Source organism: Pararge aegeria, chromosome 10 (assembly GCF_905163445.1).
Source record: "Pararge aegeria chromosome 10, ilParAegt1.1, whole genome shotgun sequence".
NCBI lineage: Eukaryota > Metazoa > Arthropoda > Insecta > Lepidoptera > Nymphalidae > Pararge > Pararge aegeria.
In genome coordinates, this window is record NC_053189.1 from 4362092 (window position 1) to 4385335 (window position 23244).

The window sequence follows — 23244 nt, forward strand, 5'->3', positions numbered from 1 at the left end:
ATTTCAGTAACCAACCATACCGATGCCACAACACTTGGCAGTGTTATAGGTAATTAGTAGCCTAGTCCAAATAAAAATTAATAATCAATGATAAAAATTAGAAGATCAGTTGTAATTGAGAACAAAAAACACGGTTTAAGACCAACCTTTAATCGAGTCTTAATCTCAATTACAATGAATAGTGAATACACAGTAGTTAGTATAAATCTAAACATTTTTAACAATTAAATTCTATAACATACACATTTTTATGAATATTTTAATGGCTAAGCTTTATAATGGTATTGAAAACAAAATTTAACATGTAGGCCTTACACCATTCATTATGGACCACTGGAAAAGAGGTATTCCATTTCTTCACTCAATATATTATTAGAGTTTCAAGCTACTGACTAACATGCATTTGGCTAAAGACAAAATTTTAATGGAAACCTAATAATGTGTACTAACATACATAGTTTTGGGAAGTGAAAATTTATAAAGTCTCAACAGAGAAGTACATCGAAATAAAGATTTATTATTAGACACTAATACGTGGTCACAAAGTTCGAACACCACGTATCTAAGCACTAAATAGTATTACATACTGGAGTTATCAAATTCAGTCCGTATAATTCTAATTAATGACATATTTTACAGCATGATTTGTATAATATATTAGTTATAGTAGCTACTAAAGTAGAAACATGTCTAGATAATAAAATATTTTTTGAAAGAGATAACCGGATAGACTTTGAAGTGGAAACAATTGAAAAGAGCGTACACATTTAAAGCAATTTTATTTAAGATAGACTCTGCGTAAAAGTACGATTTGTCAATAGTGTATAGGTAAAGCATTTTGTATATACTATGAAATATATTCGATGATGACACAAAAAGAGTTTTTTTTGAAATAGTAGCTACAATTACATATTCTGATTTTAAGTCACTCGTGAAATAATGTATTGAGACGGCGTTAGTAATATTTGTGGGGTGCTTGATAAACAAGCAGAAAAGGTGCTTCAAGACGCTCATTATCTAGTGATTTCACGATATATCAAATTGGTGGTGTTCTCGCACATTTCTTTTATATTCAACAATGTATGTGTGTACATATACAACCTTATACAGCTTATATTATAGATTTTTTTTTAATTAAAATTGAAATTTTAGAACATTACAATTAATTATTACCCGAGAATCACTGACGGATCGGCAAAGTGGTTTAGTTTAACATACTCTTTATCTTACTCTACTTTTTTTTAAAACATGACATTGTGAAAGAACATGATATACAAGAAATGTCAAGAGTTTAAACAACCCAGTTTTCTATCGTTTCTTGTGGAGCCTACAAGTTTTATCAAGCACCTTTTCATAATTAACTCAATCCACTCGGGCCATAAATTTACATAGAATAATAAGTCGATGGATGAAATAATGATTGATGATCATCCTAATACACAAACACATATAAATAATATTAATCTTAACAATGGACGAACACATGTCATTCGAGCGAATGCAGTCTATTCAGACGATTTATAGAAAGTCATTGCTTACGATGAACTTGTTGGTAAGTTCAAATTACGACTGAATCACGTTAAGTGCACTTCACTCCCAATGCTTATTTGATTTCAATACAGCGTGAAAAGATTACAAAAATTCACTGTAAAAAAAATACATAAAACATAATTATTTCATGTATTATTACATCCCTTAAAACAACAATAAATCATAATAATAATTAAAACTTTAAAATTATTCCTATGCCGGGGGGAAAACGATAAGGTACATAAACATAAAAATCCAATTTTTATTATTAAACGGTAACTTTATATAAACAATCCATTGAGATCACACTTCGCTTTCAGAATATTGATAAATCACAATTAAATTAGTAGGCTTCCACGTGATTCTTTATAATCAAGTCTCTCATTTAATTTGCAAAATTCACGAACATCTTCCATAATTCTCCGTCGACCCTTTAAAATCACTACAATAACTAGTATTTGGCTATTCAGTATAGTCTCGAAACAATCGAGTAGGCCACTTGACAGGTACAATATAAGGAGTTGATGACATATCTCATATTCATCGTCTCACTCATGTTTCTTCATTTATTTTCATTTCTTCACAAGCTGATTTTTACCTAAGCTTAACGCCACATACAGGCTTTAAGTAAAAAGTAATATAACGTTTTATGAAAAAATCGTATTGATTTTAATCTTATTTGTTGGACTATGCAATGAGCGTCAAAAAATAATTAGGTTTTCAGCTGTCAATTCAGTTGCTTCTTACTTGTGTTAGGTTTAGTTAAAAATCATTTTGCTTAGCTTGTGTAACTCATCAGAATCTAATCACTTCCGTACACTTTTGCCAAAACTATATGGAATTCTTCAGAGATTTTCAGAAGCCAAAATAACCCTCAAATATAGAGGCACGTTAGAGCTGCCACTATTATGACAACGAAGAAATTAGGTGAGTTCCAAAATCCTTTGCTCCAACTGCAATCCAGATCTTTTGCAATAACCTACAAAGGAATAAAAAGTAATTATTCTTGAAATTTAATGCATTTTTGGCTTTGGCTTCTTTATCTGCACGCACTTCTAACTTAGAGTTATGCGCGTTTTAACATGATCAGTTAAAATATGATCATCGTGAGGAAACCTGCATGCCTGAGACTTCTCTATAATGTTTTCAAAGACGTGTGAAGTCTACTAATCCGATCTCGGGCAGCGCGGTTCACTAAGGACTAAGCCGATCTCATTCTAAGAGAATACTAATATAGGTCACGACCAATGATTGTGGCGCAGGGTGTAACGGTAAAAAAAACACTTAAGAGTTAAAATTTTACACCTTTTAAATGTAATACTTTTTTTTTGTATTTTTCGATGAAATAAATATAATGAAAAAAGTAGGTACTTAATGGTTTGATAATGATTTGGTTAAATTCACTGAAATAAACTGGGTAATATATTGTAATGGTTTTTTTTATGTTAGTATAAGCTAGACAATGTAAAAAAAACATTAAGGTTTACTAACATCGCTAAAAGTCCTGTTATAGTGCGACGGGCATTTTGCAAACCGCACATCGTCCCTCGTTGCTATACACTCTGACGGACTGTCACATAGATATTGCCTTCTCTTACGATCCCATGCCTGAATCCACCTGTACAAGTAATGACAAGTTTAAATAAATTTCCTATAACGTGCCTGTGAAGAATGCTTGATAAAATTTAAAAGTAATTCAATTATTCACGTTTAATATTGTGTTGAATAAGTGAAGCGGTGATAGCCCAGTGGGTAGGACTTCGACTTCACTTACGGGAGTTCGAATCCCAGCACGCACCCTAACTTTTCTGAGTATTGTATTAACGGTGAAGGAAAACATCGTGAGGAAACCTGCATGCCTGAGTGTTCTCTATAATGTTTTCAAAGGTGTGTGGAGTCCACCAATCCGCACTTGGCCAGCGTGTTGGATTAACTCCTCCTCATTAGGAGGAGACACGTGCCCTGCAAAGGGCCGGTAATGGGTTGATATGACGATTTTTTTTTTTTAATTTGGTTTACCGACAGCTTTACATTTCAAAAAAACAATTTAAACTAGCTTATACGGTATGAAGACAAAATGAACTAGCTTAAAACAACACAAACAAGATGGAAGTGTATCCAGTGTATGCAAAATATAGAATAGGCAATGTATAAAATTTCATTCAGGCGATCAAAACAACACATGATGATGAATATTATGTCAGATAATAAATAGTAAGAGAGTAGTAAGTTGAAGTTGTAAGCTGAAATAACAGGTATGTAGGCGTGCATTTTACAAATTTTTGAACCAGCCAGTAATGTCATGTCATGGGGATATTATGGGAACCTATCCCATAATATCCCCATGACAGAGTTTGCGTTTTTACCAAGCAATTTATCCGTGTTACGTTCAAAAAAAGTCTTACCCAATACGGCAGTCACAATTAAGTGGATTCCCTGCAACGAATATATCTTTGAGGAACAATGAATTGGGAACACCGGGCCATTCGTTCTTCGCAGGGTTAGGAGCTCTGGTGATGAAATTGTCTCTTAGGTCCAGAGTCAAGTTCTCTATGCGACCTGGCTTCCAAAATACTTCGCCTTCAATTTCCTCGATGCTGGTATTGTAGATTGTTAATGTCATGGTTTGGGACATCACACCCTTAAATAATACAAGTATTTTAGGTATTTAAAAAATTCCGCTGTTCTTATTTAATCTCGATATATATATATATATATATATATATACAACTATTATCGTTATTTATGTTACTTACACTTAAAACATTCTGTGACAGGAACTTCAAAGCTCTTCCAGTTATAGTGATATTGTTTAGCTTCGAAGGCAATGAACCAGTCATTTCTTTGCCAAGATCGATCTGATTATTATCTACTTGTATGTAAAGATTTTCCAAAGCATAGTTATGAGTAAGGATTCTTGGGATGTTGAAGTCCCTGATATTTCCATTAACAGAAATCTTTAAAGTCCTTAGGCCGTACATTTTGCTGAACACGCCATGCTGAAAGAAATTGTGCCGTGCTTTTTATTTCAGCCTTTAAGGGAAGCATCTGATTGGAATAATGAATACATTAAAGTGCAAACAAAAGACACTAAACTTCAAAATTGAGAAATACACATTTAATGTCATTTCATATCGGGAAAAACAGTTAGTGTCCCATCAAGTCGAACGAAAAAGCAGCCGTACTATGCTTCCCTCAAAAAATTCAAACCATTTTCGACCCCCTATAACTTCGCTGTTGATAAAACTAAAAGCCTCAAATTTTATTTATAATATTCCGTTTCCAAAGACTTTCATCAAGTCAAAATTAGGTGACTCTAATGGTTAAAGTTATGCTGCCAGAATTATCGTTACAAAACAAGTAAAATTGAGAACCATGTAATTTTCCAGAAGAAGTTAAAAAAGCAAGAGTTCAAAAAGTATTTAAAATATTACCTCCAGAATATTCAGACGTAAATGTGTTACATCAAGATATTCAAGGCGCGGGGATACTCCATACATACTTGTGTTCATCAGAGCTGGGATAGGATTACCAGACAAAGACAGCCAACGAAGATCACTTAAGGAGTGTGTGGCCTAGAAAAAGTAAATTTAAAAATATATAAATACGACAATACACGACATCGCCATCTAGCCCCAAAGTAAGCGCAGTTTGTATGACTATAATGGAAAAAGTAAAAAAACACATGTCCACACACATAATGATTATGAAATGAAAATGAAAAAAATATAAAAACAATAGGATTAGAGCCACAGGCAAAACGCAGTGGGAGTACAAAAACTTTATATGCGTTTTACACATTTATTTATTTCTTCATTATTATTTAATTTATATATTTTATGTGTCAAGCAAAGTTTTTTGTGTTGAAACAAGTATTTTCCAAGACCTGGACAGTAAGATTTAAAAATTTCAAGTAATGTAGATTTGTCTATCTATTTATCAGTGTATATTCTTCTTCAAAGCGGCTGAACCGATTTTGACTTTTATAGTCAAAATCGGTTTGGCGCTGATGTGAAGAATAATATTTTATACATTTTACTTACCACAGGTACTGTTGTCAAGTCATTGTATGAAAGGTCCAGGGTACGTAGGCGGGTCAAATTTGCCGTTATGTCTGTTGGCACCGATGGGAGATTGTTGTATGATAAATCCAAACTTTTCAGTTTTGGTAATGGCATTGATGGAACCTAAAAGAAAAAGATTATGAATTAATTAATTTGTTAATACTTCCTCGTATCAATTTATACTTATAGATTACTGATTTTAGTAATTCCTCAACTTTTTAATTGAAAGCCTACCAAAATAATTTATATTGTCATAGACAACGTACAGTAACAGGTTTGAAAGTAGCAGTCAGTTATACGGATTATTAACATTCTTCTTTTTATTAAATTAAAGGGGAGTTCATGTTCGAGATGTTTTAGGTCAAATAACTAATCAAAAGTTGCTTCTGTAAGCATTTAAAAGTCAGCAAATTCGAAATGCAGGCACATGTTGTCCAGCTTTGGTTTAACAAAAAGGTAAATAAAACAGTTTCCGATTCTGTAGGCGACTACCCAAATTTGTATGTTTAATTTTGAAACTTTTGCATAATAGTGGTAAAATAGATGCGCCTGGTCCCATAAAATAGCAACCAACTATTTGTAGCTCTGCTATTTTTAAATTAAAAGCGTATCACAAAATACAAAAAAAAAAATACTTACATTAGTCAAGCTGACGTTTCTGAGGCCCAAATGAGATAATCTTCTTTCCAGTCCTTTGAAAATACTGCCACCGCGTTCACCGTTGAGGAAAGGCGTGTTCATGCCCAAATCCAACCAACGGAGTCTAGGCAATGCCGCAAATGAACCACTTTCAACTCGCACCAAATGGTTGTCAGAAAGGTCCATCCAGGCCAGAGACTGGAATCGGACATGAAAAGTTATCTCATGCTACAAGATAGTCTATCAGCAATTTACTCTATTTCTTTCAAATTATTGGGCTATGCATAGTTAAACTTTGTTAACCATCATGTAGCCGACGTGTTTTATGACAATAGCTACTGAACAACTTCTGTAAATTTATATTTAAAAAGTTAAAGTAATTAATTTTTTTTTGATAATATAAATTTACAGAAGTTGTTCAAGTTACTTGCTTATACTTATGACTATTTGATAATAAAATTAAAATACATAAAATAAATAAAGTATTTTGGTAAACAGGCAAATAAAATTGCAAATGCAACAGAACAATCTACGTGCGTTTAAACTTTGTATGAATTAGTGATTAAATTGTGTGCAACAATTCAAGCAACTACAAATAAGCAATAAAATGCTACAAAAAAAAAAACTATAGTAACTGGACAATACTTAGTTCAGATAGCCGCTTGTTGCCGCGCGTATAGCTTTAATTCACCATAATCATAGCTGTATTACCTAACATACTTACGTATCTGACTAAGGCTTGAAAAAGTTTTTGTTTAAACAAACATTGGACTTGATGGATCTATCACACTGTTTTATATAGCCAATTATTATATTCCATGCATGCACATGATTTTTTTCCATGCGCGGTGTAATAGAGCGAAGAGGTGGCGCTTACATAAGAAAATTCTTGAGAAACACAGTTAGTTTTACTCAATAAATACTCATTTTTAGTGAAGAATTAACTAGGCTTTATATATGTATAGCTTTATAAAAGTTACTTTTGTGATATTAAATTTGACAAGGTTTCATACAAAACTGTGAAGTTTGAGGTCATAAATTATATTTAATTGTGCAATGCCATTCTTATATCTTGTGTCGAAAACGTTTGTGAAAAATGATAAAATTGCGTAAAGCTATGAAGTTGTGTAAATAACCTTGCGTCAATATACGGTTATCTGAACCTGGCCTTATAATATCATTAAGGACGTGAGAACATTTTTCGGCAAAATGAGCTTGCTCCGACGATGTTTGCAGGACATACACTGACATCGTCACACACGATAAACTAACACTATTTATTCTAACTTCCCTCATTTTATAAGTTAAGAAATTAAAAAGATTATCTGTATAAATGTATCGATTATACATACATATATGTACATATTATAAGTGCCTGTCAAGAATATTATATTCTTGACAGGCACTTATAATATGTACCAAAAAGTAATAAAAATATTGCTTACATTAGAAGTCAAGTAATAAACATAGATTTAGAGCAATCCGAATTTCTAAATTTTTTGCAGATAATAAAGAAATAATTATAATTAGTGTTTTGAATTTTATTTTGGAAATTGTATGCTGTAATGTGAAGAGGACTTTTTTTCTTCTCTGTATTGGAAACGTACCTCAGCAAAGCACAATGAGCCAAGCCCCTTTTAATTATAATATATTCAAACAAAGTTAGAGAATGCTGTGAGTAAAACGATTTTTGATCCTTTTGGAGTCGCATAAAAATTGTTCTCGCGTCCTTTAAACAATTTCAGCTGAAATATTTACATAGGGCGGTCTACCTTAAACAAAATATTCTGCGGGTATTGCTTTTTTTGATGGAACACTCTGGTGTGATCTCGCCTAGCGGTGTGGTACATGTATTCATCGCTGTAGTCGGGCTCCTCCGGCCAGTAGTCGCCCGGTTCGTGCTGAACATGCGGGACACGCCAAATTAGCATCTACCACACACCTCACAAGGCACACTGGCAACACATAACAACTGCTATCTATTGGTTAGTAACGTTCACTGAGGGTGTTACTGTAGCCCTAGTACAATAAATGCCCGCTCGCAATAGTGGAATCGTTTTCGCATATCAAAATCTATACCGTCGAAGCAAAATGGACCCCATGCAACTCTTTTTACAGTCATGCGACTGTAAAAAGAGTTGCATTTTCCATCCATTACTTCTGATTTTTATTTCACGAACGTTCCGTCAAAAGCCCCAGCTGAAGAATTGTAGGCAAATTTGAGCTTTATTAAAATACACTTGAGATCCATTTTAGTCTGCTGTTCGGGCATTGGAACCGACTCCTTATTTGTGAGCGTGCATATCTTATACTAAGAGTACTGGGTACTAAGTGTGCGATTGAATACGTACGTTTATCTATTCGATCGCGTGAAAGCTAACTATCATTCATATGAAACCGAAACAGCGCCATCTATTGACAATACAGTTTGCCAATATTGTGACTAGATGGCGCTACTTCTATACCATGTAAATCGTAGTTAATTTCGTCGCGATTAAATAAGTAAACGTAGGTATAAAATATCACACTAAACCTTCTTTTTACTGTTTTATATCCTCTACGTCTTTTTGTTGTGACTGCTGTACTTAAATATTCAAATTCAAATTTAAAAATTCATTTATTTCAAGTAGGCCTAATATAAACACTTTTGAAACGTCAAGTATGTCTGTTTGTAGTGACTCTACCACCGGTTCCGAAGGCAGATTCTACGGAGAAGAAGCCGGCAAGAAACTCAGCAGTTGCTGCTTTTCATACATCATTTTACAGTTTAACAAACATTTGTCAATTTTGTGTGAGATGAAAGCGACGTGGGCTTGCTTCGAGGCAACCTTGTCATAAGAAATCAATCAATAGTATAGTAACCATGATGTATTAAATGTGTTTTTTCTTAATAATTTATTTTTTATTAAATCGTTAATTCTTTAAACTTATGCAATGTTAAATCTTATATTAACTTCGGTATCATGTTATAAAAGCATATAATCAGCCCAAATTTTTGAAGCTGATTAAACGAAAAAATTTAAAGTAGGTATAGTAGTAATAGAAGTATTTTCACTCAAATATAACGCAAAGGATATTAAACGAAATATATTAATGTTATTATCTAATTTATATTGTTTTACAATAAATAAAGATAAATATAATCGTATATCACAATATAAATATATCAAAATACAAGTCTCAATCCACTCAACCCAATACATTACCTTAATACCAAGTAAGGCAAAAATTTACTTATCATTTATTAATCAAGCAGTTAGTATCAAATCTACGTCAAAAGGAGACAGACGATTTTCCATACAAATTGAATTCAAGCTGAAAACTGATCAAATACGTATGAACTATATGATCGACATATGACATAGACAATTTATGACATTGACAATGTCTTGATTTGAGGCTTTGGATGCGTTTGTGTATTAACAAACCGATTCCTTTATCTTAACTTGAATTAAGAACATACATAATCATTCAGCAATTATTGTAAACAGTGCATTGTGTCCAAAACAGTGAAAACGCCCCGCGCACGTCGACTTTACACCCGTGGAATGTTGATAGCTCACAAACTTTTTCCCATTTTCCCATTTTATGGTGAACTTATAGAATAAGAGGTAAAATAATAACTGTCAACTGCTAGATGGAATGAACTGTCTAAACGTTTGTTCGAGAAACAGTTCTACAGTGGAATGGTTTTTGATGCTTCAATATTATCGAGGTTTCACTCTGTGGAGGTCCTATTAAAATTTCGTTAACTTCGAGTTGTTTTTGACTACCTCAAAAATAGGTTTCATTAATTAATTTCAAAACAATTTGTTACAATTATAGTAGGAGAACGTTTGGTAATAAATTGTACAAGATGTATTCTAAAAAGGCTAAAAAATAATAATAATTAAAAAAACCATCTATCATAAGACATACGAGTAAGATTTGGTCGTTTAAAGTTCTTCTAGAGAATATTTTTTGAACGTTACATTCGAGTTTGTTAAGGAAGGGTAAATAATTGTTAAGCCGTCATAATAAATAAGTACGCAATCAATTAAATACTTTAAGTAGGCACCCATATTATTTTCATTTGACTTTCGTAAATTATTTATACAAGTGTTCAAGTAACTCCTAGTTTATATACCTCCATCAAAGATTTTTGTCAAACTGTCTTGTTAACATATCGTATATCATTCGTCCATCTCCTTTAGTGAATGGATATCAGTAATATTGTATTGTAGAATCAAACTAAGTACATCAATAATAGACTTACTCGGAATCTTTGGACCAGATCTGCGATAGCCACTGCCGGTATGTTGTTTCCGCTCAGGTCCAGTTCAACCAAATTGATGGCCGCTGCAGGAGATAGACAATTTGTCGGTATTCTTGACAGATCGTTATCAGAAAGATCTAACCTGTGGAACATACGAACGTGAGCGTTTCATTCGACTAAACCGCTGTTGCTTTACGACACTTCGGTCACATTGCCAGAAGAGATGGAGACAATCTTGAAAAGATAGTGATCGGAAAGCAAAGTGGAAGGAAAGAGACCTCGAGGACGTAGCCCGATTCGTTGGTCGGATCAAATCCGCACTGCTCTCAACAACAAAGTGCATACTGCTTTAAACGTTGCTCAAAGCCGAGTCAAATGGCACAAAATCGCCCAGAAGGTTGTAAGTGGAAGGGGTCACGACCCTCAGCAATGAGGAACACGACGTAGAGAGAATTAAAAATCATCTTTATTATCATCATCTTCGAACAGTGCTTGTTGCCAGTGATGACTAACGGATCTGAGACGTGGTCGCTAAGAGTTAGCGACCACCTCTTAGATAGGGCCTCATAAGAAGGCAAATAGTCACTCAGCGGGCCATGGAGAGAGGTATGCTACGAGTATATCTACGTGATCAAATCAGAAATGAGATCCGTAGGAGAACTAGAGTTACCGACATAGTTCAGCGAGTCGCGAAGCTGAAGTGGCAATAGGCAGGGGACATAGCTCGGAGAACCGATGGACGTTGGGGTCTTAAGGTGCTGGAATGGCGGCCCCGCGCCGGTAAACACAGCAAAGGTCAGCCCCTAACGAGGTGGACAGATGACATCAGGCGAGTCGCTGGGAGCCGCTGGAGGCAAGCGGCCCAGGACCGTGTATTGTGGAACTCCCTACAAAAGACCTATGCCCAGCCGTGGACGTCCATTGATTGAAATGACACTTAGTTACACTTACGAAAAAATAGTGATACGTTTAATATTAGTAGTAAGTAGGTAAGGTTAAGATTTAGTCATGCTTAACTTCATTTCATTTACTAATTGTTTAAATTCTAAATTTGGTCCTATAGGTAATATTAACTATATATATCTATTGTTTAACATTTGTAACATTTCGTTACAACCCAACACAATTTTCAAATCAATCATCGTCATCATTCGCAGCTTTTTTCATCTCACTGCTGTGCAGAGGCGTCCTTTATTATTCGGAAAACGGGTTTAGAGCATATACCCACCAAGCTATTCCAATGCGGGTTTGTGGGCTTTAACGACTACTATCACAAATAAGAGATGTTAACCGGGATCAACCGAGGCACGAGGATTTACATAGCCCATCGCTTCTGAAACTGATACTGAAAATTCTTTCAAGATACCTAATAACTTTAAGCCCGACTCGGGATTCGAACCAAGAAGCCAAAACCTCGTGATTCGTTGTTGAAAGTCCCACTAGACCAATGAGGCAGTTATTAATAGTAGTTTTGCTAATTATATGGCATATAAGGCATGTATAGCAACGAATTTAATTAAGAGGTATTATATAACGGCCGTAAGAAGTTAGACCAAATATAACATATGTATGGATAAATAAGCGAACGAACTACCTTTCTCGGTTGAGTTTAAAATATTACCTTTCTAATGCCGGGGAAATAATAAGATTATCAACTATGTTTTTGATATTATTGTCGGAAAGATCAACTGAAGTCAGTCCGTGCATATCGTGGAATACTTCTACCGGCATATCAATTAAATGATTATGCGATAAATCTATAATCTGAAACAAAATACAAAATCGTTACTTCATTATTCTTAGCTACCCGCGACTTCGTCTGCGTTTGATTTTGTTTTTTGATGTGGCATTAAATTTAGTTATAGTTCTAAAAAAAATTTAAGTATTCAGCATCGCTAAACCTTAAGCGACGGGTTTGCTGCTGTCCGCTTAGGAGTTCTTCATTCATTTGATCTACACAAAGTTTGGGCAGAATTAAACTATGACATCTATAGTACAAAAATAATTATTTAAATCGGTTATACTTTGTCGGAGTTATAGTGAAAATCGTCAAACACTTTCATCGCCTCTCCCAAAGGAACTGAGCTTAATGTCGGGATAAAAAATATTCTATATTACTTCTAACAGTTCCAAGAATATGTGTACAAAGTAGTTCATGAGGATCGGTTAAGTAGTTTTTGCGTGAAAGCGTAACACACAAACTTACATTCACATTTATAATATTAGTAAAGTACTAGAGTGAGAGTTAAAATACTTCCATCTGTGGATAATATTTAGGGAGGCCTTCATTATCAATTAGTCATAAATGTTGTGAATGTGGTGTGTGATTTGATAAATAACCATGACGGATTAAAAATTAAACACAAAACACAAATTCAAATCAGGACTTTATTTTAACGCACCTGTAAATTTCTCACTTTCTTGAAACAATCATACTCCATATGGTATATTTGATTATGTGACAAATCCAAATATTGCAACATAAGCATAGAACCGAATACTTCCCTTGTTATATTTCTTATCAGATTATGGGATAGATAGAGTTCTGATAAGGTTAAATCTGCATGTCTGAAAATCAATTCATTTTTATTATCTTAAAATAGACTTAATATGTAAATCAACTTAATTTTATTTCTATTTCCGATACTTAGAAATTGTTCGTAGTTATATTATTATAAATATATTTACCTGAAGTAATAAGGTGCAATATAAGAAATGTTGTTATGTGATAAATCCATTACTCTGATATTAACAGACACAGTACTGATACCTAAAAAATTTGAATTATATTACATAACTTAAATGTTACACAATATAAATTATAAAAATAATATAAATATAACCAAATAAGAAGTAAGAAGGTATATAGAAATTTATGTTTAAAAAGAAATAGGAGAAATGTAAATATATATAAAAGCAAAAGCAAATCACCTCTTTCTATACGTAGAGGACTGGCATCCTCAGATACTAATCCTGTCATAAAGCAAACGATTTTAGAAGTTTGGCATGCAGGGTAAATTAAAATATTATTAATGTATATTCTTTTGTATAATTCAATAATGTATTCAAAATAATATAATTAACTAAAAATTATAATGAAATAAGCAGTAAGTATAAATAAATTCATATTTTTAGAAGATACAGCTAAATCGTTAATATATACAAAAGCAAAATCACCTCTTTCTATACGTTGAGGACTGGCATCCTCAGATACTAATCCTGTCAGAAAACAAAAAAAATAATTGAAGGTTGGCATGCAGAATAAATAAAGGCAATATTAATAAAGAAAAATCATAAAAAGCAACGAAGAAGACATGTTAAAGTATTTGGGAAATTAAAGGGAAAGTTAGTTAATTTGAACAATAAATACTTTACACAAAATAAAAATATTATCTTTCAATCTTACTCTGCGCTTTTGGTAAAGGATAGAAGTTCGATGAATAGAAGTTTGGAGCATTCGAATCTGTTAATGAAATTATTCTGTTGTACGAAACATTGACTTTTAATGCTGTAGCAGATCCCACTTGGTCAAATATTGAGAATTTGAACGTTTCTAATTGATTAAATGATATATCCAACCTGATGAGAAAAAACAGTACTATTATATATGTTTTTTTAAATATCCTCTTTTTGTTTTTAAAATGGCTAACTTACTCTTTCAAAGCTGGTAAATTCTGGAAAGCTTCTTCACTTATTTCAGTTATGATGTTTCCTCTCAACCTGATGATTTTCAAGTTATCTAAACTTGTGAATGACCTTCTGTGAACTGTTTCTATTAAATTGTCCTCTATCAAAATTTCCTGAAGCTCTCTTAAGTTTACGAAAGTATGTTGGTCAATCCTTTGCATTTGATTCATCGATAAGCATACACTTTCTAACTCTCGATGAATATCAGTCTGGAAAAAATTCAATGAATCAAAAAGCCCTTGGAACATTATTTGAAAATATTGGACATGTAATACCTTACCTGTAAGGTTCCTTTTGAAAAATGTTCAATAAAGTTATCTTGCAAATTAAGCGTTTTTAATTTATACAAGAAGTGGAAGGACGTATCAGGTACATTTTTCAGTTTGTTATTGCTCATGTCTAGATTTTGTAACTCAATAAGAGCCTTTAATGGTTCAAACGGTAATATTTTTACAGAATCTGCCAAACCATTCGCCATTTTCAACCCAGTTAAGCTATGTAGCTGAAATTTATAACAAGTCAAAATTTACTTTTATTTACAATGAAAAGTAGATCAGTAATTAAATTCATTTAAAAATAGAATATTTTATCACCTCAGCAAAAGCGTATGGATCAATGTACTCGATATTGTTTTCTGAGAGGTCTAACGTTTTTATAGAACGAACGTGTTGAAATGCACTAGCTTCGATTCTATTAATCGTGCTTCCAATAATTTTGAGATCTTCTAACTCTACACCAAATTCAAGAAAATCTTCTGCAGTTATACTCCGTCGTATTAACTTACTAACTGCTAAGTATCGAAGCGAGCGCATCCTGGAAAATAAATTGTTAGTAAAATTGCTAAAACATTTTTGATAAGCATTATACAAAGATCTATTTACGCCAGTCGTTTCAAAATTGCCTTGGTAATGTTAAATTATTTGCTTTTACACAACCTAAAAAATGCTAGTTTGATCGACATTCTAAGTACGCCAAAGATAAACAAAACCATAACCATATCAATGAGTGACAAACAGATGAATGATTTAAAAAAAACAGGAACACCTAACGCGATATTTAAATTCTTCATATCTAAGCAGAAAAACAACAAAAATATGAATACGAATACTTTGAACAAACTGAAGCTTTCTAAATAACATGATAGTGATAATGTTTTGAGGAAAAACATATCTGAAGGATCTTAAGATGCGTTAAATAACGTGACAAATAAAATAACGAGGTGAAAATATGTTAAAAACATACATATATAACAAAACAAATGTAATTTGCCAGCCAAAATCTTTGTAAGCAAAGACATTAAAGATTTGTAATTAACTATGATTTAACTTATTATTTAAAAAAAATATAAAAACGTGCGGCAACTAATTGCAAAGTTTAACAATGAAAAGCAAGATCTACGACATCTAATTCCCCATCAAAACATGATAATATACAACAGACAAAGCCTCGAATTGGTACAAATAACATACCGTAACTTACTTGCTTTGATAGCGGCAAAATTCAATGTCAGACTCGTTTCTGCAATAAAAATGTAATAGCAGTCTTGTACGAAGCTAAATTTCTAGAAATAAACCTTTACATAATCAACCTACTATCCGTCTAAAAAGGTTCAAGCTGTGCCAAACATTAGGAAAAACATACGGTAAAGTATTTCATTTAATTTAATTTAAGAAACTACACTCTTTCTATAGTTTTAAATCTTAAATCCAAGCAGTTTCAAATGTACAAAAATAATTATCAATGTTCGTGCTCAATTGCATGCAAGTGAAAGAAGAAGTAAAAATTAGGATTAAAAAAATAATTATTTTAGAAATAACTATGTACGATAGAAGAAAATCATTATTTTAATTTACGAGTAAACTTAATTGAAGTAATGTAACGTAGATAAAATTTATGAATTCTTCTTTTAGTCAAAATTAAAATTCAATGAACGTCTTCACAATAAAACACTCACAAAATATCAACGATGTTGTAAATCTTATAAGATAAAGCGATAAATAATAATTAATTTACTACAGTAAAAAAAAACTATTTATTAATTATTGTTACTTGATCTGTCATCTGAGACAGATTACTACGTAAAAGCAATCGAGTCTTTTCGTCAAAGTTAAAACTTTTGTATTGAAGGGTTTTGTAAATTTCAAAATAAAAATTAAATTTAAGCTGTGTATTATTAATATGTACTATTTCTTTACCTTCTAATTATTATCGGAACAACTGGAAACAGTTTTTAGGTTGTGTAAATTTTATATGGATAATTGTTAGTTTATGTCTCATCTAGACTATTGTTAGAACTATTTAGAGTTCCATTTGTTTAACACTGTTGTAATCAGGATTATGCAGTACTAACCTTCTCACATCTTGTAAACTCATTTCCAAAGAAGATGAACCACTTATGTCCAAAAAAAATAGCTTGAATTGAAAATTATTAAATGCTGGTGATTGAAACTGGTCTGGCGGGTTGTTCGTTGCAAGTAAGTTTGTGTCCACCTAAAATGTAATTGTTGAATAAACTTAAAGCCAATCGCCTCGCGCGGTGGTCCTTACTTTATGCTATGTAGTGACTTATTGCTAGTTTGTAGTCTTTTTTTATATCATCCCTACCTTATTCTCTCTCAGGTTCAAGAATCGCAACGAGTCCAATTTGTTCAGCATGGATTTTGAAATCATTGTCAAGTTATTCTCAGACAGGTCGAGGCTCTGAAGGCTACTCTCGAGACCAGCGAAGGATGCTGGAGACAACTCCGAGATTCCGCAGTCACGGAGTGACAACGATTTAATCTTTGCATTGCGGAAAGCGTCCTCCTGAAATTTACAGTGACATAATATGTTGTTATTTGTAAAAATTGTTGTTGTTGTATTGTTGGTATCTTAGACACAACAGAATCGTTAATCATTATCATTATCGAGCCTATAACGGTCTAATGCTGTACAAAAGGCCTGTCCCGATGGGAGGTTTGGACAGATGGGTTAGAGATCACAGTAGATAATAGTGGTAACACAGAGGAACGCTTCTTTCCATTCTTCGTTATATTCTCTTAGTAGCCGACGACACCCGAGGAAAGTGAGGTTTGGTAGCAACTGTATTCTGATCTGTCTGTCTGATCTGACCACACGGCACAAGAGTGGTTAATATGCGTTTCATATTTTAAAATTCTGTGTCTGAATAAATTTAAGGTTTACATTATAATTATTCTTTTAATCTTGAAATAATCAAGTTTTATTTTTTTATCGACTTACTTTATCAAGATTTGCTGATTTAATATTCATAAGATGAAAAGTATGTTTATCTCAAACATTTGCATGTTGCGGAATGCTATTGTTATACAATAGAAATATTGCAATAAAAATAAAAGTCATTTCTTGGCTTTGAAAACATCAATCCGATAAAAAAGGAAGCAATATAACAGCGAATTAAATAGAATAAACTTACTCGTATTGAGTATATTGGATTCCCATCAAGACTCGTGGTGTTCAACACATTAAAATGCTTGAACGAACCTGGTAGTATAATCCTTATATTGTTTTCATCCAATCTGAAAGCAGAGTTAGTAAAACTTAAAAATAATGCTCTTTAACACGATTTTATTAGCTTCACCTGTATGTTTGTATGTATGTTTGTATTCTTGTTATGTATGTTTGTAATTCCACAGAAAACATTAAGTTACTAGATGGTAGATGGCGTTAGCTGTTACTTTTTAATGGGCTGTTTTAAATAATAATTAGAACTTGCATTTCGAGAGACACTCTGATCGGGCACTCAGCTTATCAGCACCCGCGTAGGGACTGTTATGGTAGTTACGTCTTAATATAGATTCCTGAGCGGGTAATGGGGCTCTTACCGTACACATTAATAATTTGGAAAATAATTACATTTACTTAGAGTTTTAAAAAAAGCGTGGGGTGTTTTTTAAGATATTATCAAAATGATAAATAATCACTCTACTCATATCTGTCAATAAAATATTTATAACTATTGACACCATGCACCCCACGCTTTTTTATATAATTTTTTTTTCACACTATTATTAATTTATATTTATTAAAATTTTAAACACTATTCTTAATTAAAATTTATTTTCTATTTTTTAGTTCGGTTTTCTATAAAAAGCGTGTTTTGTAGTTTTTTTAAACTATTATTTATTTATATATTTTACACCACTGATATGAGAATAAATCTCCTTCAGTGATTCAGTAATGACTTTTACATATTTTAATATTCGGCTTTAGACAATAATATATTCTTGACTATACTGCTTAATTTATAAGTTATATGGTGAACTGACACACGGAAAGATAGACAGATGGATGGATGGATGGATAAGATATATAGATAAAAATAATTTTGCCAAAGTCAAAGTTAAAGTCAAAATTTTTTGTTATCACCATCTCACATTGTCATTTAAAATTATTAGAAAAGCAACCTGGTTAGAGAAATCACTCAAACCCAAGCTTTTTTATCAACTTCGTTGTCCTTTTATACTATACTAGGACTTTACTAAAAGCTTAAGTTTAATACAAACTTTGAACTTTTTAAGGGACATCTCGAAGATGTCAATGGGTAGTTTATTGTAGAATTGTAGAATCGTATGCAATTTCCTTTAACGAATTAGTAGTGTTTATATTCACGCTTCGCCTGGTCAATGAAATGCCCCCATAAAATCAAATTTTGCATTTCAATGGTCACTATATTAGTCTTCGTATTTGCATTATGTCAATAAATAAAATGCCCACATTTCAATGCTTTGGTTCGAGGCGGTGTTGAGTCAATATTGTATATGAAGGCCATAATTTCTCTTTTCACTTCATTTGCAATGACAGATCATGTTAAAACTTAGTAAAAGCAGAACTAAGTAATTACTATTAAATATGTTTCCAATAAAAACTCAGCTGACCAATACGTGAGCCTGAATTGTTGACTGATAATCCGAAATAGATTATTTTTAAGTTACGAGTTCGTTGGCTTCTTTTAGTATGAAACGCTTAAATTATCAATTACAAGACACACTCACTTTAAAAGATCCAATGATAGTTTGACACCGTTCAAATCGTGTGCTGGAGGTATCTGCTTAATAAGATTATTTGAAAGATCTAGAACACGTAACTGTCGCAGCGGGGACAGCTCCTCGTAAGGAATCAACGTGAGCTGATTGTCTCCAAGGAGAAGCTGGAATAGACATTCAAGTCATATATAGTCCATGCAGAAAAGTCGGTGCCACGCTGTATCAAAGTTTCCACAGCTCAAAGGTGGAATAGTGAAACAATCCAAATTCATTATTAAACATAAATAGGTGTTAGACATTGCAAATAATGACAAAACAATACCAGATAAATACAAACAAAAATCATATATAAACTTCCTGCAGCTAGAAGTTTTACAAAATAAACGACGATAGAAATGAAATCTAAAATACGATGCTACGTAAAGCTTCCCTCCCAATTTAAACGAGCACAACTTTTTTTAATTCATTATTTCCCAGTTTATATTGCATCATCAGGGGTTGTAGAGGAAATTCGAACATTTTTTCCTTTATATCGTATTTTAATGCTCATATTTTGTACTAACTTTCAGGCACGAAAAAAAATGCTTTTAGAAAATTCGGTACAAAATTTGAATGCATTTTTCCCAAAAACAATATTTTCCTCTCATCTACGAGCACAATTTTTAACACTTAAAAAAAGAACAACTAGTTAATACTGGAAAAAGAATATTATACCTTGCTAAGTCTGCTCATACCATCTCTAAAGACCCCGCTGTCGATCACAGATAAATGGTTCCCATGTAAATCCAATGTTTCGAGCATCGGCAATCCAGAGAACGCGTCCAGGGGCAAACTGGCTATGGAATTGTCGGCTAGAATGAGTGTCTGCAGAGTGTTTTCCAAACCTAGCCAGTTGTCTCCAGTTATATCTGTTATTTCGTTACCTGCAACAAAACCAGAATATTATTTACGAACCCTTACTATAAAGCAGTGACTCTTCACGTCAATTTAAAAATTCCTTGTTGGGTAATTATGCTTCAGTGTACAACTGAATGTAACGTTTATATTATTATTTTCGTCATTAATATGAGCCATAAAGAAAACATCTTAAGTAATGTCTATTGAAGCGGTGATAGCCCAGTAGATCGGACTGCGACATCACTTTCTGGGGGCCGAGTTCGAATCCCAACACGCACTTCTAACTTTTCCAAGTTATGTGCGTTTTAAAAACAATTAGAATATAACTACAAAAACATCGAGAGGGAACTCTACATTATGTTCTCAAAGTTCATCGAAGTCTACCAATCCGCAATGGGCCAGCATGGAGGACTACGGTCTTAACCTCTTCTCATTGTGGGAGGAGACCCGTGGCCTGTAGTCGGCTGATAATGGGTTGGTATGATGATGATCAAGTCTATTAGCATTGAATATTTAAAATATTTGTCAACCATTGTTTTGTAGAATTAATCACTTCAAAAGTTTAATGGCACAAAACACAGGCGTCATAATTTTGATACTGCTTTAGCAAGAACAATTTGCAAGTTAAGCAGACAAGCAAAGTATTAATTGATGCAAATGGAACAATACAAAAGTTTTTTAAACAAAAACAATCTCCGATTTGTTGTAAATGACACGGTTCGATGGCAGGTATTATCTTTTTTAATGTTTGAATTTTATTTTGTGTGGGTACACATTCAGCAAATTAATAACATAACGGAAAGAGATTTATTAGATTAAAATAGTATATTTACGGCTGATATAAAGATATTAGTATAATATCTTATATCTATATATCCCATTTGCTGAAATCTTAAATAATATATGTAGTCTTCCTTTGTTGGGATTTTGCTGTTTTAGAAAAGTTTTTTCGACAAGAAGGGTTTTAAGTAGTTTCCTGCAGAAATACTCTCTCCTTTCATTATATATTCTGCATAAGTCTTTGAACATTTTCTATCGAGAATTCTCTTTTACTGATTGCCAACATCATCTCAGAAATTTATGAGTGCATAGTAAATATATCGCAGCTATGAAATAAAAACATCAAAGAAACATAAATAAATTCCGCTACACAATTTAAAAATGAAACTGAAACTAAGTAATTGTAGCAAATGGAGTTAAAAAAATCTCTGTATATCAGCCAACAGAGAAATTAATGGATATATTTATAACTAGTTAAACAAACATGAAAAGTTAAAGGAATTTTAAATGAACCAGTCAATAATTAATTAGTGAAGTACGTTGACTTAGATCGCTTATTGAAGAGGCCAATATGGCTTGATTTAATATTTCCTTATTAAATTCCTTTGGGACTTTGCGTACATAACCAGCTCTCTGTATGACCTAATTCCACTAATATTTGTATAACGAAAGATCTCCACGGAATATATTACTGTCTACCTAGAGATGCATGAATAATTTTGACTGGACAGCGGGAAAATTTATCATGAAACATTCAAAATAAACACTGCTTTTAAAAAAATTATGAAAAATACAAAATTAAAAAAAGATTTGTCATGAATAAGCAATTTGACAATAAATAAAAATTTCGTTAGTACCTAAATTATAACAACCCCTTAATAAAGATGCTTAAATATTCAAGTTGTATATAATTTTCGCTAGGTTATCGTAAGTTTTTTAAAAATTAATTATATATGATCGGCATACGCGCAGCATACCTTTTTTACCACGTTTGCTATGGGAATATTATAATATTTATAAGACCTTGGCAAGAAAGCTCGTGCTCGTGCTCGGCCGAGCATAGTTTAATAATGCTACTTCTAGACTAATAAATTTAAATTAGTGTTAACATCTTTTTGTTCTGCTCCCTGCTGCGACTCTACATATGAGTTGCTAAAAACAACTTCTTTTAATATTTGTTGCAAATAATATTTAGATGACAATATTGTGTGTATGTATAATGAGAATTGCAATTGCCCTTTCTGCTTTTGCAATTGTCTATTAGAAATTCATTAAAAATTTACCAGTTAAATCAAGCAGCCGTAGCTTCTGAAGATATCGTAACGCACGGCTCGGCACCGACGTCAGTTTGTCTTGTTTCAGTTCTAATTCCCATAGCGTATTATCGAGGCCATAAAACGCTTCTTCATGGATACTCTCCAACGGGTTCTTGTTTATTGCTAGCCTGTACAAACCTGTAATTAACAATAAAATATAATTACTTAAACTTTAACATTATAAAAATTATAACTTTTTAAGCGTCTTCGTCTTGACTGACAGACAACCCACGGCCCAAACGGTTGAATGGTGAACATTGAAATTTTGAGTAAAATCAAATTTCTTTGAACCCTTTAGACGTCTATTAAGAAAGCAATTCATACATTCCACCTCTAAATAGTTGAAGAAATTTTTATGGACGTCTGTAAATCAGAAAGTCGTATTCGGGTTTTATTGTTTCAAATAATAACGCATTATTTTACAGTTTTTCGAAAACAATACTTACAAAAGTTTAATAGAAGAAACCTAATAGTTTGTAGAAAAGTTTTTTGTTAATAAGTTTTATCCATAAATTTGATAATTAGACATAGTTTAAAAATAGTTTCACAAAATGAAGAGTAACTACAACGATATGGTCTTTTAAGGCAGAGGAAAAAAAAAAATACCAAAACAATGCTGCATATTTTGTGAAATGGATAGACTTGATATGCTTGTAAAAGTAGTGGATAACGACAAGAGTGAGTGGGAGCAGCAGAAATGTGATAACGCCGACTATACTGCCAACCATCCTAACTGTGTGTCACTGTTAGCAAAACTTATTTACATTTTCAGGATTTTTATGCATTTCTGTTATGAGATTAGCAGGTGACGAAGCTTAACAAATTGAAGCCCTAGAGCAACATCAATTGCGATTGTGTGTGAGACACAATCTCCTTTCACGGATTTCTGTTGTGGTACGACAAACTAAACTGAAACGTTATTTCGCTAAAGTGAACACTATCAAAGTTTGTCACCGAGATTGTCCTGTCACGACCACCTGGCGCTTGTTTGAACAGTTAATTAAGAGATCGTAACAACATGTACATTGGCTGGAGAACGCAAGCTTTGCGTTCATTTTAGCAGCGAGCTGTTT

The 23244-nt window shown here is 32.7% G+C and overlaps 1 protein-coding gene across 7 annotated transcripts in view; it reads right to left on the reverse strand.

Moving 5' to 3' along the window:
* Nucleotides 1-762: 762 nt before the first annotated feature.
* The window catches only part of LOC120626659 (chaoptin), a 103429-nt gene continuing 80947 nt past the window's right edge, over nucleotides 763-23244 (reverse strand). Inside the window, exons 5-29 of one of the 7 annotated variants that reach the window (XM_039894258.1) lie at nucleotides 22139-22309; nucleotides 19893-20101; nucleotides 19188-19342; nucleotides 17609-17711; nucleotides 16780-16980; nucleotides 16526-16665; nucleotides 15655-15693; nucleotides 14769-14988; nucleotides 14456-14677; nucleotides 14143-14384; nucleotides 13895-14067; nucleotides 13666-13707; nucleotides 13420-13461; nucleotides 13177-13258; nucleotides 12891-13056; nucleotides 12110-12252; nucleotides 10489-10630; nucleotides 8006-8134; nucleotides 6234-6431; nucleotides 5574-5717; nucleotides 4965-5105; nucleotides 4287-4529; nucleotides 3936-4171; nucleotides 3022-3148; nucleotides 763-2509 (exon numbers count right to left, since the gene is read on the reverse strand). In XM_039894258.1, the coding sequence (XP_039750192.1) occupies nucleotides 2405-2509; nucleotides 3022-3148; nucleotides 3936-4171; nucleotides 4287-4529; nucleotides 4965-5105; nucleotides 5574-5717; nucleotides 6234-6431; nucleotides 8006-8134; nucleotides 10489-10630; nucleotides 12110-12252; nucleotides 12891-13056; nucleotides 13177-13258; nucleotides 13420-13461; nucleotides 13666-13707; nucleotides 13895-14067; nucleotides 14143-14384; nucleotides 14456-14677; nucleotides 14769-14988; nucleotides 15655-15693; nucleotides 16526-16665; nucleotides 16780-16980; nucleotides 17609-17711; nucleotides 19188-19342; nucleotides 19893-20101; nucleotides 22139-22309 (3815 nt within the window). In that variant the 3' untranslated portion in view covers nucleotides 763-2404. The remainder of the gene's footprint in view (nucleotides 2510-3021; nucleotides 3149-3935; nucleotides 4172-4286; nucleotides 4530-4964; nucleotides 5106-5573; nucleotides 5718-6233; nucleotides 6432-8005; nucleotides 8135-10488; nucleotides 10631-12109; nucleotides 12253-12890; nucleotides 13057-13176; nucleotides 13259-13419; nucleotides 13462-13665; nucleotides 13708-13894; nucleotides 14068-14142; nucleotides 14385-14455; nucleotides 14678-14768; nucleotides 14989-15654; nucleotides 15694-16525; nucleotides 16666-16779; nucleotides 16981-17608; nucleotides 17712-19187; nucleotides 19343-19892; nucleotides 20102-22138; nucleotides 22310-23244) is intronic. The other 6 variants (XM_039894259.1, XM_039894260.1, XM_039894263.1 and 3 more) reach the window with 6 other exon arrangements.